This window comes from Actinia tenebrosa, unplaced genomic scaffold, assembly GCF_029948245.1.
Source record: "Actinia tenebrosa isolate PJP-AT-01 unplaced genomic scaffold, QUT_ActTen_1.0 PGA_scaffold13__45_contigs__length_12533684, whole genome shotgun sequence".
Classification (NCBI taxonomy): domain Eukaryota; kingdom Metazoa; phylum Cnidaria; class Anthozoa; order Actiniaria; family Actiniidae; genus Actinia; species Actinia tenebrosa.
Genome location: NW_028292573.1, coordinates 2,643,914 through 2,657,191, shown reverse-complemented (window position 1 = coordinate 2,657,191; position 13,278 = coordinate 2,643,914). Strand labels below are relative to the sequence as shown.

The following is a 13,278-nucleotide window of genomic DNA, read 5'->3' as shown; positions in this document are numbered from 1 at the left end:
CTCCAAGCGGTAGTCACCGTCCGGCATTCTGTCGATTATCCTTTCAGCCATCTCGTGATTCATAGTCTTGTCTGTCTTGCCCTCCATGAATGTCGCAAAGACAAAATCCGCATCTGAGTTATCCATCACCTGATTTCCCAGCCTGCGCACAGTTTCGTTTTGAATGTTGTCGACGGATGCCATGTATATCTAAAGAATATCTTTCCCTCCATTTGCGACCCCAACAGAGCAGCAGTTAGGGACATTTCGCGCTGCCGGCGGATCGCGCAAGACCCCCTGTTCCGCGGGTTACCGACCTCCAAAAACCCACCCCCCCCTGGTGTTTTTCGACTTGTGATTTTTGGCAATGCCGGCGCTTCGCGAGTCCACCTAACTGCTGCTAAAAATGTTTTTTAAATTTTTGTTGCATATTGCATGTTGCATGTTGCATGTTGCATCTTGCATCTTGCATGTTGCATGTTGCATGTTGCATGTTGCATGTTGCATGTTGCATGTTGCATGTTGCATGTTGCATGTTGCATGTTGCATGTTGCATCTTGCATCTTGCATCTTGCATCTTGCATCTTGCATCTTGCATCTTGCATCTTGCATCTTGCATCTTGCATCTTGCATCTTGCATCTTGCATCTTGCATCTTGCATCTTGCATCTTGCATCTTGCATCTTGCATCTTGCATCTTGCATGTTGCATGTTGCATGTTGCATGTTGCATGTTGCATGTTGCATGTTGCATGTTGCATCTTGCATCTTGCATCTGGCATCTTGCATCTTGCATCTTGCATCTTGCATCTTGCATCTTGCATCTTGCATCTTGCATGTTGCATGTTGCATCTTGCATCTTGCATCTTGCATCTTGCATCTTGCATCTTGCATCTTGCATCTTGCATCTTGCATCTTGCATCTTGCATGTTGCATGTTGCATGTTGCATCTTGCATCTTGCATCTTGCATGTTGCATGTTGCATGTTGCATGTTGCATGTTGCATGTTGCATGTTGCATGTTGCATGTTGCATGTTGCATGTTGCATGTTGCATGTTGCATCTTGCATCTTGCATGTTGCATCTTGCATCTTGCATCTTGCATGTTGCATGTTGCATGTTGCATCTTGCATCTTGCATCTTGCATCTTGCATCTTGCATCTTGCATCTTGCATCTTGCATCTTGCATCTTGCATCTTGCATCTTGCATCTTGCATCTTGCATCTTGCATCTTGCATCTTGCATCTTGCATCTTGCATCTTGCATCTTGCATCTTGCATCTTGCATCTTGCATCTTGCATCTTGCATCTTGCATCTTGCATCTTGCATCTTGCATCTTGCATCTTGCATCTTGCATCTTGCATCTTGCATCTTGCATCTTGCATCTTGCATCTTGCATCTTGCATCTTGCATCTTGCATCTTGCATCTTGCATCTTGCATCTTGCATCTTGCATCTTGCATCTTGCATCTTGCATCTTGCATCTTGCATCTTGCATCTTGCATCTTGCATCTTGCATCTTGCATCTGCATCTTGCATCTTGCATCTTGCATCTTGCATCTTGCATCTTGCATCTTGCATCTTGCATCTTGCATCTTGCATCTTGCATCTTGCATCTTGCATCTTGCATCTTGCATCTTGCATCTTGCATCTTGCATCTTGCATCTTGCATCTTGCATCTTGCATCTTGCATCTTGCATCTTGCATCTTGCATCTTGCATCTTGCATCTTGCATCTTGCATCTTGCATCTTGCATCTTGCATCTTGCATCTTGCATCTTGCATCTTGCATCTTGCATCTTGCATCTTGCATCTTGCATCTTGCATCTTGCATCTTGCATCTTGCATCTTGCATCTTGCGTCTTGCGTCTTGCGTCTTGCATCTTGCATGCATGTCCAAACACGAAATGCTATATGAGCGATGGTTTAGCGAAAATATCCCATAAAAACATTGGTTTTTTTTCCAAAATTTGTCTTCAATTTTTTCTGGCATATTTTTTCTTTGATGTCATCACTTACATCAACAAAATTATTAAGCACCAAGTAACAATGACAACCTTGAGAAACCTGTTTATGAAATAGCTATATATTGTGTTTCTTTTTGAAGCCCATATCAGAAAAAACCTGATGATAGCCATCAATGAAATACAACAAAAAACGTGCCTTCGTTTTGTTCCCTATTTTGGACACAAGAATTACATATACTTCGATGACCACAGAGGGTATGTATGAATAATCTTGATGTATAAAAGATAGTACAAAACAAAGCTAACTACTTGCTATAAAGCTGTTGAGTTTGACGTTAATCGTATGGAAAGACCATTCCCGGTCCAAAACAAAAGGTATTTCCATCAATGATTGTTCTTAACTTTTCTTCATGACAGAATTCGTTGTTCAATAATCATACTGATAAAAATCTTTGAGAAAATGTTTTGCTTGTGGCTTGTTTGTGATCAGCTGAGCTGAATCAACACAAAACAAAACAGAGTACCAAAGGTCTAATTTTAAGAATAGCATTTATTTTGTTATTGGTAAATCATCAGTTTCTTGAAGAATATTCACAGATGTTCAGATTCGCAGCTGCAGCCCAAGACCAATCACCATCCCGTTCTTTAAGGATACACGGAACACAATTTTCGTCAAAATATTCGTAAAAAAGCATCAACATTGAGTAAATAAACTTATAATCCCATGAAACTAAACTTGTGTTTTTCTCAAAAGTAGTTTTTGGTAAAATACACATTTTCAGAAGGTTTATTCTCCCTCGGTTTTTGATCTATTACCGTGAAACTTGGCATGTGGATTCCTACTATGCTCGAGTTTAAAAATGTGTCTGCGTTTTTTCATTTTCCTTTTCTTTTGTCAGATATTTGCCATTTTCTCAAGAATGCGCTTAAAAACATGTAGTTATAACTTTGGAATTGAATAAAAGATTAAAGAAGCGCTAAAAGAAAAAACGCAGACACAGCTTGGTAGAACAACATACGTGTAATAAGATGCAAAAAAAATTTGATCCGTTTACGCTAACCAGAGGGAGAACAAACATCTCGCGTCGAACCATAGCGTTTGCAATCAATGCCCGATTTATTCAAAATGAATTATTTTTGTCCAAAAGTAAAATCGTATATGGAATATTTGAACTTTAAGCTGTTAGAAAATGTATACTTTATGGGGAAATTTATATAAACTAAACGCGCTATGAGCGTTCAAAAAACCCGACCCGATTGTGTTCCGTGTATCCTTAACTTCTTGTAAGACATAATCTTCATTTACTGTTGCAGGTGTTCATCAATGATTGGCAAAATGTATTTTAAAGCAGGAAAACAGAGAGTGTCAATAGGGAAAAACTGTGAACAGCCTGGTACAATCTTACATGAGCTAGTACATGCCATAGGTAAGTACGTGGTATGCGACTTCTTCAATGACTAGCATCATCATCACCATCACCATCATCATCACCATCATCATCATCATCATTATGATTATCATCAACACCATTACACCATCATTTAATCATCACCATCATCATAATCATCAATATCTTCATCATCATCATCACTCTCATCATTCTCATTATCATCATCAATATCCTCATCTTCATCATCATCACTATTATCATAATCTTCATCATCATCAACTTCCTCATCATCCTCATCACCATCATTAATATCTTCATCTTTATCATCATCACCATCGTCGTCATCATCGTCATCATCATCGTCATCGTCATAATCATAATCACCACTTTGCACTTTGACATGATGATGATAATGATGATGATGATGGGGTTGAAGATGAGGAGAAGGATGTGATATTAATCTAAATACTTTTTTCATATAAAGGTTTCTGGCACGAGCAGTCAAGACCAGATCGTGACAAGTATGTAAGAATCAACTACGAAAATATTGCATCTGGTAAGCCTGCAAAAACTTCAATGAAAAATCATGTTATGACCTGTTTCAATGATGGCTGAAGACAGGTTAATTGAAAACAGAATGAGTCGTAAATAAAAGTCTGTACACTGCTGAGACGTATATAGTAAAAAAACAGCATATAATAACCTAGATTTTAAGAACCTGTTAGGCTAATATTTTCCAGTTAGACTCCCTGTACATCAGAAACTGTTTCAGGCTAAAATGTCAAAGTAGGTTGAATTCTTATTTTATCAAATAGAGTCAAAACTAAAAAATTATAATCAAAGAAAATAAGCTCTACAAAGATTTTACACACAGTAAGCTATAAATGACATACACTGCATATCTTGCGGTCGTTTGGAGAAAATGTATGCATAATTTATATCAATAATACACCACACGTAGCAAAAACAAGCCGCTTTTTCCGTTCGAAAATAAGAATCTGTTTAATAACCTAACCTAGCCTAGTTTTGCAGTCAACACCATTTATATAATAACCTCTTTAGAACAACTGGGGAAAATCTAGGTTCTTATTCTTGTATCTTAATCATTGCTGATCATTTGTCTAGGAGAAGGCATGTATAAGAGTTTATATACAAATTTTTCATTTTTTCATTTTTTTTTTTATTCTCTGAACCTTTTTGAAGAAATAGATGTATACTCTCCGTAAAGAGCTTTTGTATCTTAATTATTGCACATTGATATTGTGTTTATGATTCATTGGCCTACTTTTATCCCAAAAGGTTTTTCAGATCAATTCGATAAATTTGACTGGCAAACTATTGATGATCTGGGCAAAGATTACGACTTCAAGTCCATAATGCACTATGATCGTTTTGCGTACAGTAAAAACCAACTACCCACTATTGAAGCCATACATGATCCGAACCTGAAGTTTGGCAACCAGAAGAAACGTTTGAGCGAAAGTGATGTCATCGAGATTAATGCTTTGTACGACTGTACCAGTAAGTAGGGTGGATGGGTGGATGGGTGGATGGGTGGATGCACGGATGCACGGATGCACGGATGCACGGATGCACGGATGCACGGATGCACGGATGCACGGATGCACGGATGCACGGATGCAATGCACGGATGCACGGATGCACGGATGCACGGATGCACGGATGCACGGATGCACGGATGCACGGATGCACGGATGCACGGATGCACGGATGCACGGATGCACGGATGCACGGATGCACGGATGCACGGATGCACGGATGCACGGATGCACGGATGCACGGATGCACGGATGCACGGATGCACGGATGCACGGATGCACGGATGCACGGATGCACGGATGCACGGATGCACGGATGCACGGATGCACGGATGCACGGATGCACGGATGCATGGTTAAATCTAAAACTGTTGTATTTATTGACAGCCAACTATCACGGCTGGACAGCATGGTCACCCTTTACCCCGTGTGATAAAAACTGCATGAAGACACGCCAACGATACTGTTATCATCCAAAGAACGATTACACCCAGTGTGTTGGTGCTAATCCTTATGGTATCCAGAAAGAGCAGCAACGCTGTACGAAGTGTCCCGGTAAGAATATAAGCAGAAAAAGTTTCATTATCCTAAAATTTTGTTAGGTTTTAATCTGTCGTGTAAACAGCAATAATAAGACAAAAATAACAATGGCGTTGAAAAGTGTTTATGTATTTATTGCACAAGTTTTAAATTATACTTTTGTTTTTATTACGTTTGTTGTTGTCTTTGTTTAGTTGTTATTGTCGTTGTTGTTGATGTTGTCGGTAGTGGTGTTGGTAGTGTTGCGGTTGGTGTTGGTGGTGTTTGTGATGATGTTGGTAATTGTCGTAGTTGTGTTTTTTGTTGTGATTGTGTTAATTTTTTTGTTTATTTGTTTCGGTAGTGTTTGTCTTTGTTTAGTTTTCGTTGTTGTTGTTGTTGTTGGTAGTGGTGCTGGTGTTGGTGTTGGTGTTGGTGGTTGTAATCGAGGTTGTGATCGTAATATTTTTTTGTATTTGTTTCCGGCAGTTGTTTTTGTCTTTGTACCATTCATTATTCCTTATGATCATTTCCTGTTTGTCTCCTAGTACCTATTGATGGTCACTGGGGTAAATGGGGCCCCTGGACGTCATGTTCCGCTACATGTGACGATGGCGGCAGTAAACGGACACGTCAGTGTAACAATCCTGCCCCTGCCCACGGTGGAAAGAGTTGTCCAGGAAGTAATGAAGAAGATAAACTATGCATGGTAAAGAGATGTATCCTTGGTAAGCGAAAATTGCTAAAAGTAACAATGAAATGGATAAAAATTACCTTGAAAAGACATTTTCATGTAAAAGCTAATGATACAAGACGCCACGTGTCGTTGGCATCTCGACAACATCATCAGGTCAGTTAGAAATAATGGTCTGATATCCATCCTGCACGTGTTCCATTTGTACCAATGACAGCGAGCGAAAATGTATTTTTATAATATAACTAAGATATAACGCGCGCTCTGATTGGCTCACCATCTATGAAGAAAAAATGTATGGAGCACTCGTATGGAGCACGCTGGTGACGTCAATTTGGTAAAAATTTGGTGAAAACTGCAAGCATTCTGATAAAACTAAAAAGACTACTAACTGGTCTAAATTTCTGTACATTTAAAGGTAAAATATAACTATTGATTTCCTTTCCATAAGAAAGTTTATAGCGTGTTTGTTTGAGTTCAAGTTTGGCTTACTAAAAAACTCGCTCTTCCACCGGCCAGTCACTGCAGCGAAATCGAGAAGACTTGCAGTTGAGAAGTCAATTAGTTCAGTTTTTCTTGCTCAATCTGCCGTACAGGTCACCACAGTAGTCCAGCAAAACACCACGATGGTTACTAGAGTCCTAGTAAAGCCACTGATGCATTCTTTCAGTTTTTGAAAAATTTACGGTTCAAAATGTTCAGATAAGTTGTGATCGACTTCTCACCTCAGTCAAATTTACTTTAAAACTTTCTTGTGAATGAAAACGTTTAAGAATACATTAGGGAACTGCTTCCCTTGCATTAATGTTTTGGAAAAAGTTTTTAAAATGAAGTTTAGAATACAAATTGAGCTCTTTTTGCTCCGACTGATTTCAAATTCAGCTCGAAAAGCATCGTGCTCGCATCTTAGGAGAATCTGTGATTTGACTAGAGCAAAATAAACAGTTTTTATCGTGTGAAGTTGTTCTTTATGTTATAAAAGCAATGGTCAATCCTATAGCAGTGCGTAAATCTATTGATGGTGCACTTGGATAGTTGGGAGAGCAAGTCTGGTAGCTAGAGTTGCACTAAATCGGCTCCACCTCGTACAACTCTTACGCTACCATCGTGCTCTCCCATCTATCCGCGTGCACCATCAATAGATTTACGCACGCTAAGCATTGACCATTGATTATTTGGTTTATGATGACCAATAGTCAATGAGCCCGAGGAGAATAACTGTCTCGGTATAATTTAGACTTGAATATCAGAGGAAATTTTAGACGAAATTTTAATCACATTTTTGTGTGTCTTCATGTTGTTTCAATAGACGCTGATGATACAGACTTTGAAGACAACCGAATGGGGATTTGGACCAATAGCAAACAAGATAATTTTGATTGGACCTTGCTAAAAGGACATACGCAAACTATGGACACAGGGCCATTACATGATCACACATCTGGAAAGGGTAACAGTGAAAATGTAGTGCACTTGCGTCTCATCTCAAGGGTTACGTATTTGATTTCTTTACCCAGCATCACATGAAAAGGGTAACAGTCAAGATGTAGTGCATTTGTTACTCATCTCAGGGTTCGCGTATTTGATTTCTTTACTCAGCACCATGTGAGTCTTTGGGTCTCTCTTAATTCGAGATTTTTTCTCCAGCTAGGTTCTAGATATTTTACTCCCTCTTCAAAACTTAACACGCAATATCGTAATTCAATCTAAGAATTAGCGTTGTCATGACTTTGATCAAGTTGTTTTAAAGGCTCAAACTGTGAGTTACTCGCACCCTGGCTTTGATCAGCACAGAGGGCGTTTCTGGGTATCAATATATTTCTTTCTCTTTCGAACAATGTTACACTCTTTCGTACTCTGGGAAAATGAAAAAGAATAACGCTTTTTCTTCTCCTTGTTAGGATATTATCTGTATACAGAGTCCTCTGCTCCAAGGGTCAAGGGCGACAAGGCTATACTGTCTACGCGATGGTTGCCCTACGTACCCGGTGGCCAGTGCGTCAAATTTGCATACCACATGTTTGGCAAAGAAACCGGAAGTCTGGGACTAAAATTGGAGCTACACGGTCGTGATACAAAATATTACATCTTCTACAAAAAAGAAAGTCAAGGGAATGAATGGAAGAGAGGCGTTGGTAGAATAGACCCTCCAGCATCAGTTGGATATAGGGTTAGTCTTGATTAGTCTTGTCCGCATCCCCAACAACCATAAAATATGCGAGAAATTAAAAGACAAGCTTGCAATAAGCAATCCACAAAGCGTCTGTTGATGATGATGCTAATGTATACAGGCAATGCAGAAAGGTTCCTGCAATGACATGTGAAACGTCCTCTATTGTCCTCGAGTGGAAATAGTTAGCGGACTTCAATTGAAGTATTCCCATGTATGCCATTGTTGTCAAGAAAGCCGAACACTTTTACAAAGGCACGTGCCTATGCATTGTCAACGACAAAACCCTTTGAATGATGCCCACTACAAATCACACGATTCAATGCCAGTGTTAGTGCTGTATATGCGTTTTGTAAAACTTCTCTTGTCTTTTTATTTGCAGTTAAGTTTCGAGGCGGTCCTTGGTGGTACCGGATACTCAGATATGGCCATTGATGATGTATACATCGACCCTGGTCACTGTGGTGAGCTCATAATTACCTTAAGCACGCATGTTACACGCATGCTGCATGCATGTTGCATACATGTTACAAGTTGCATGTTGCGTGTTGCTGATAACATATGTTGCTTGAAATGTGTGATATGTAAATAATACATCATATATAAATGAAGTCTGCACAGAAAAAATATTAAAAAATATAAAACCGTCAAAGTTTGGTAAAATTCTATATCGTTGTGAGTTTTCCATTATCGTTTCTTATATCATCATTGACTCAGTTTCTTTTGTTCTCCGGCGGTCTTTATCTTTCTTATTCACCCAACTGTCTTAAAGTCGGGGGCGGCTTTGAATAGTTTTCAGGGGAGTGCGGGGCTGATTAAACAAAGGCATATCCAGGTTGATAACTAGATATCAACCTCCAGAAGAGGTTGATATTTAGTTATCAACCCCGTGCTTAACAGTCTCCATCGCAGCAGTTACCAGTGTTGTCACGCAAGGCTTTCTCCCCTCTCTCAGGGGTTAAAGCGTTGTGTGACGACACTGGTAGCGGCTGCGATGGAAACTACGTGCTTTCAGGATTGATGAATACTGCAGTAATAAATATACACAATATACACATATACAAATTGATTTTTGCGACAAAATTATACACTGCTCCTCTCAGGGAATTTCTGAATACGAAATGCAAGCGACTGTAGTAACAAAATGAGCTTAACGGATTTTCGGGGTTAATTTCTCAATGAACAAAATTAAATTCTACATCATGAAAATCCTTGTTAACTCTGAAAGTACCATAACTTAAACGATTAATTGTTCGTGATAAATTTCTCAATTAACCAAAATTTTACTAAAGATTAGATTCTAAATCATCAGAAAATCCTTACATGTGATGTTATTTTAAGGCAAAACTTAAACGATTAATTGTTCGTGAACCAAAATTTTACTTAAAATTGAATTATGAATCATGAAAACCCTTGGTAACTCAACCCAAAACTTAAACTATAAATTGTTCGTGATAAATTTGTCAGCGAAAAAAATTAACTTATGAGATTGTTAACTCAAACCAAGACTCAAAGGATTGTGACAAATTTTCTCAAGGAGAAAATATTAATTATTATTAATGATTATATCACAGTTGTTGAACTGAATTAAAGTTTTACCGTCATCTTTGATCTTAGACTTTTTCATCGGTCGCTCTTCTTGCTCTCTCTTTTCCTCCGTTGCAAGCTTGAGATATGCTCGTCCAATTCTCCTTCTGATAGTGGTTTTTCATATCCTGAAGCAATTGATTCAGTCGTATCGCACTGTTTCTCTACCAGTTGGTGAATGTATATCTTTTGAGGATGCTTTGCAAGCCAAACAACTCTTCAATATCCAGGTCGAAATCAGGCAGAGTTCTTAAAAAGCTGTTTGGGGTAATGAATAGCTCTTCTTTGCTGTCTGCCATCCTTTTTCAATGCTGCCAGAGGTTCAGAGAACACTACGACTCATCGTGTTTTCTGAATGAAATGCATCAATTCTTAGAACATTGCGTAAGCTGAAACCACCAAAACGGCGTGCAAACACTTTTCGAAAATAACAATGGACTGGATTTTCAAAACCATCATTGAAGAGTATGATTGTCAAAATGCAAGCGTGCACGTCTACTGAAAAAAAGCTAACAAAGACGCGGCTTTAATCAACACAATTCATCGAAAAGTGTAAAGGATTACGGCATTGAACAATAAAACTGGGATATTTAACTACGCCAAAACCAATGCATCATATCTAAATCTAATGATTTACGCCCAGAAATAAGTTAAAACTCAAAACTTTGTTTTAAGAAACTTTCTCAATGATGATATAAGGCGGTTATATACCTTATACCTCAGTGGTTATGAGATATATCAACCCTTGGCTTCGCCTCGGGTTGATATATCTCATACCCACCGAGGCATAAGGTAGAAGATATAACTAGCTAAAAACTAGTGTGAGCTGCGTCGGTGTTTCTAATGAAACAGTAATGATGAAAAGGTAAATTATACACCTTGAAAAGATGAAAAAACTTACTGACGTTTCGGACGCTAGTCCTTCGTTGGAGTAAAAGAGCAAAGTAGGTATAAGGTATATAACCTTTACATATCGGCCTTAGTGCATTCCGGGCTTGGTTGCTACAAAACCTTCACCAACCTTTTATTTTGAAGTGTCTGTAAATGTACACCACGACTAAATACCATCGACCATAGTCAACTAACCAATAGCAATCTATATTGTATGTTTAGACTGCCAGGATGATTATGTTTCGTGCAAAAAATGGGCAGCATCAGGTGAATGTTCCAAGAATGCTGATTGGATGGCCAAACATTGTAAAAGAAGTTGCCAGAAATGTAGTAAGTAGTATCATAATAGACCTCAAGTTTTTCTACTGCGAACCACGTGTCATTCTCTTGTTTAAGTGGAATCCACATTCATACGTCTTCTCGCGTTCAACCATTAAACAAAGAACTGATACTCTAGGGAATGACACGTGTCATTCTCTTGTTTAAGTGGAATCCATATTCATACGTCTTCTCGCGTTCAACCATTAAACAAAGAACTGATGCTCTAGGGAATGACACGTGTCATTCTCTTGTTTAAGTAGAATCCATATTCAAACGTCTTCTCACGTTCAACCATTAAACAAAAGCTTGATGCTCTAGGGAATGACACGTGTCATTCTCTTGTTTAAGTAGGATCCAAATTCATATGTCTTCTCATGTTCAACCATTAAACAAAAAATTGATGCTCTAGGGAATGACACGTGTCATTCTCTTGTTTAAGTGGAATCCACATTCATAAGTCTTCTCGCGTTCAACCATTAAACGAAAGCTTGATGCTCTAGGGAATGACACGTGTCATTCTCTTGTTTAAGTGGAATCCACATTCATACGTCTTCTCACGTTCAACCATTAAACAAAGAATTGATGCTCTAGGAAATGACACGTGTCATTCTCTTGTTTAAGTGCAATCCACATTCATACATCTTCTCACGTTCAACCATTAAACAAAGAATTGATGCTCTAGGGAATGACACGTGTCATTCTCTTGTTTAAGTAGAATCCACATTCATACGTCTTCTCACGTTCAACCATTAAACAAAAAATTGATGCTCTAGGAAATGATACGTGTCATTCTCTTGTTTAAGTAGGATCCACATTCATACGTCTTCTAACGTTCAACCATTAAACAAAGCGGAATCGATGCTCTAGGGAATGACACGTGGTCATTCTCTTGTTTAAGTAGAATCCACATTCATACGTCTTCTCACGTTCAACCATTAAACAAAGAATTGATGCTCTAGGGAATGACACGTGTCATTCTCTTGTTTAAGTGGATTCCACATTCATACGTCTTCTCACGTTCAACCATTAAACAAAGAATTGATGCTCTAGGGAATGACACGTGTCATTCTCTTGTTTAAGTGGAATCCACATTCATACGTCTTCTCACGTTCAACCATTAAACAAAAGCTTGATGCTCTAGGGAATGACACGTGGTCAGACACAGAAACACTAATAGGTAGAAGGGGGGCTCGCTCAGTCGTAATTATTAGTAAGGAGGAATCATCAGAAAATAGTCCATCGTGTGGGGGAGGAGGGGTTAGTTAATCTCTATTTGTCCCCCCAGGCGACAGAAAATTACCGAGCCCTTAGTTTTGCCTTTTCTTTTCTTGATAGCCAAGGTAATTCCTACATCGATGTTTAGTGAGATACAAACAGTACCACGTGAGTAACATGTTCGATTTACACTGACACTTTATATATATACATCTTATAGTTCATAAAGAGTATTCATAAATAGGATAAAGATGGATGCATGCATGCATGGATGGATAGATGGATGCATGGATGGATGCATGGATGGATGCATGGATGGATGCATGGATGCATGCATGGATGCATGGATACATGGATACATGGATGCATGGAACCTTTTGACCAACTTATCCTGTTTTTCAGTTTGCTCTGACAAGGACCCATTCCAGTGTCCACTATGGGCAGATAGAGGCGAGTGTACTGCAAACCCAGTCTATATGAACAAAAACTGTGCGAAGAGCTGTGGCATATGTGGTGTGTATCAAATCTACGTTTTTTCATAAAATAAACCGCATCCGATCCTGATGTTCTGAAATAGTGACGTGTAAACGACGTCACTGTAAAACTGAGGTGTAACGAAGCCTGCGAAAATTTACCAGTGAAAAATAAGAACATGCCCTCCAATTGCAATCAAAATATCAAAATTATTAAGCAGTGTCACTGTTATCATGCACGTATTAGCAACGTTATTTTTCAATTTGGAGACCTAGAAATCCGTGTGACTGCTCAGTTTTGAAACTTTTCTTGATTTTTTTTGGCTAGCATATTTCACAACCATCCTTCCCTGTGAGGGACTCGTTTATCATTTACACCACACAACACTCAACTCACATGTTGATGTTTGCGATTACGAAGGACTGAAAACCGGAGAATTCGGAGAAAAACCTTGCAGGCAAGGGAGAGAACAACTCTTAAACAAACTCGATTCATATTTGTAGTTCTCCTGGAAAT

General features: G+C 38.8%; 1 protein-coding gene across 1 annotated transcript in view; it reads left to right on the top strand.

The window, feature by feature from the left end:
- Window positions 1–13,278, top strand: part of LOC116300825 (uncharacterized) — a 34,917-nt gene that overhangs the window by 19,915 nt on the left and 1,724 nt on the right. The window contains exons 4-15 of the mRNA XM_089028917.1: window positions 2,082–2,196; window positions 3,256–3,368; window positions 3,817–3,888; window positions 4,632–4,853; window positions 5,279–5,446; window positions 5,959–6,138; window positions 7,414–7,554; window positions 8,006–8,274; window positions 8,657–8,738; window positions 10,975–11,082; window positions 12,409–12,456; window positions 12,691–12,801. Coding sequence (XP_088885043.1) covers window positions 2,082–2,196; window positions 3,256–3,368; window positions 3,817–3,888; window positions 4,632–4,853; window positions 5,279–5,446; window positions 5,959–6,138; window positions 7,414–7,554; window positions 8,006–8,274; window positions 8,657–8,738; window positions 10,975–11,082; window positions 12,409–12,456; window positions 12,691–12,801 — 1,629 coding nt within the window. The remainder of the gene's footprint in view (window positions 1–2,081; window positions 2,197–3,255; window positions 3,369–3,816; window positions 3,889–4,631; window positions 4,854–5,278; window positions 5,447–5,958; window positions 6,139–7,413; window positions 7,555–8,005; window positions 8,275–8,656; window positions 8,739–10,974; window positions 11,083–12,408; window positions 12,457–12,690; window positions 12,802–13,278) is intronic.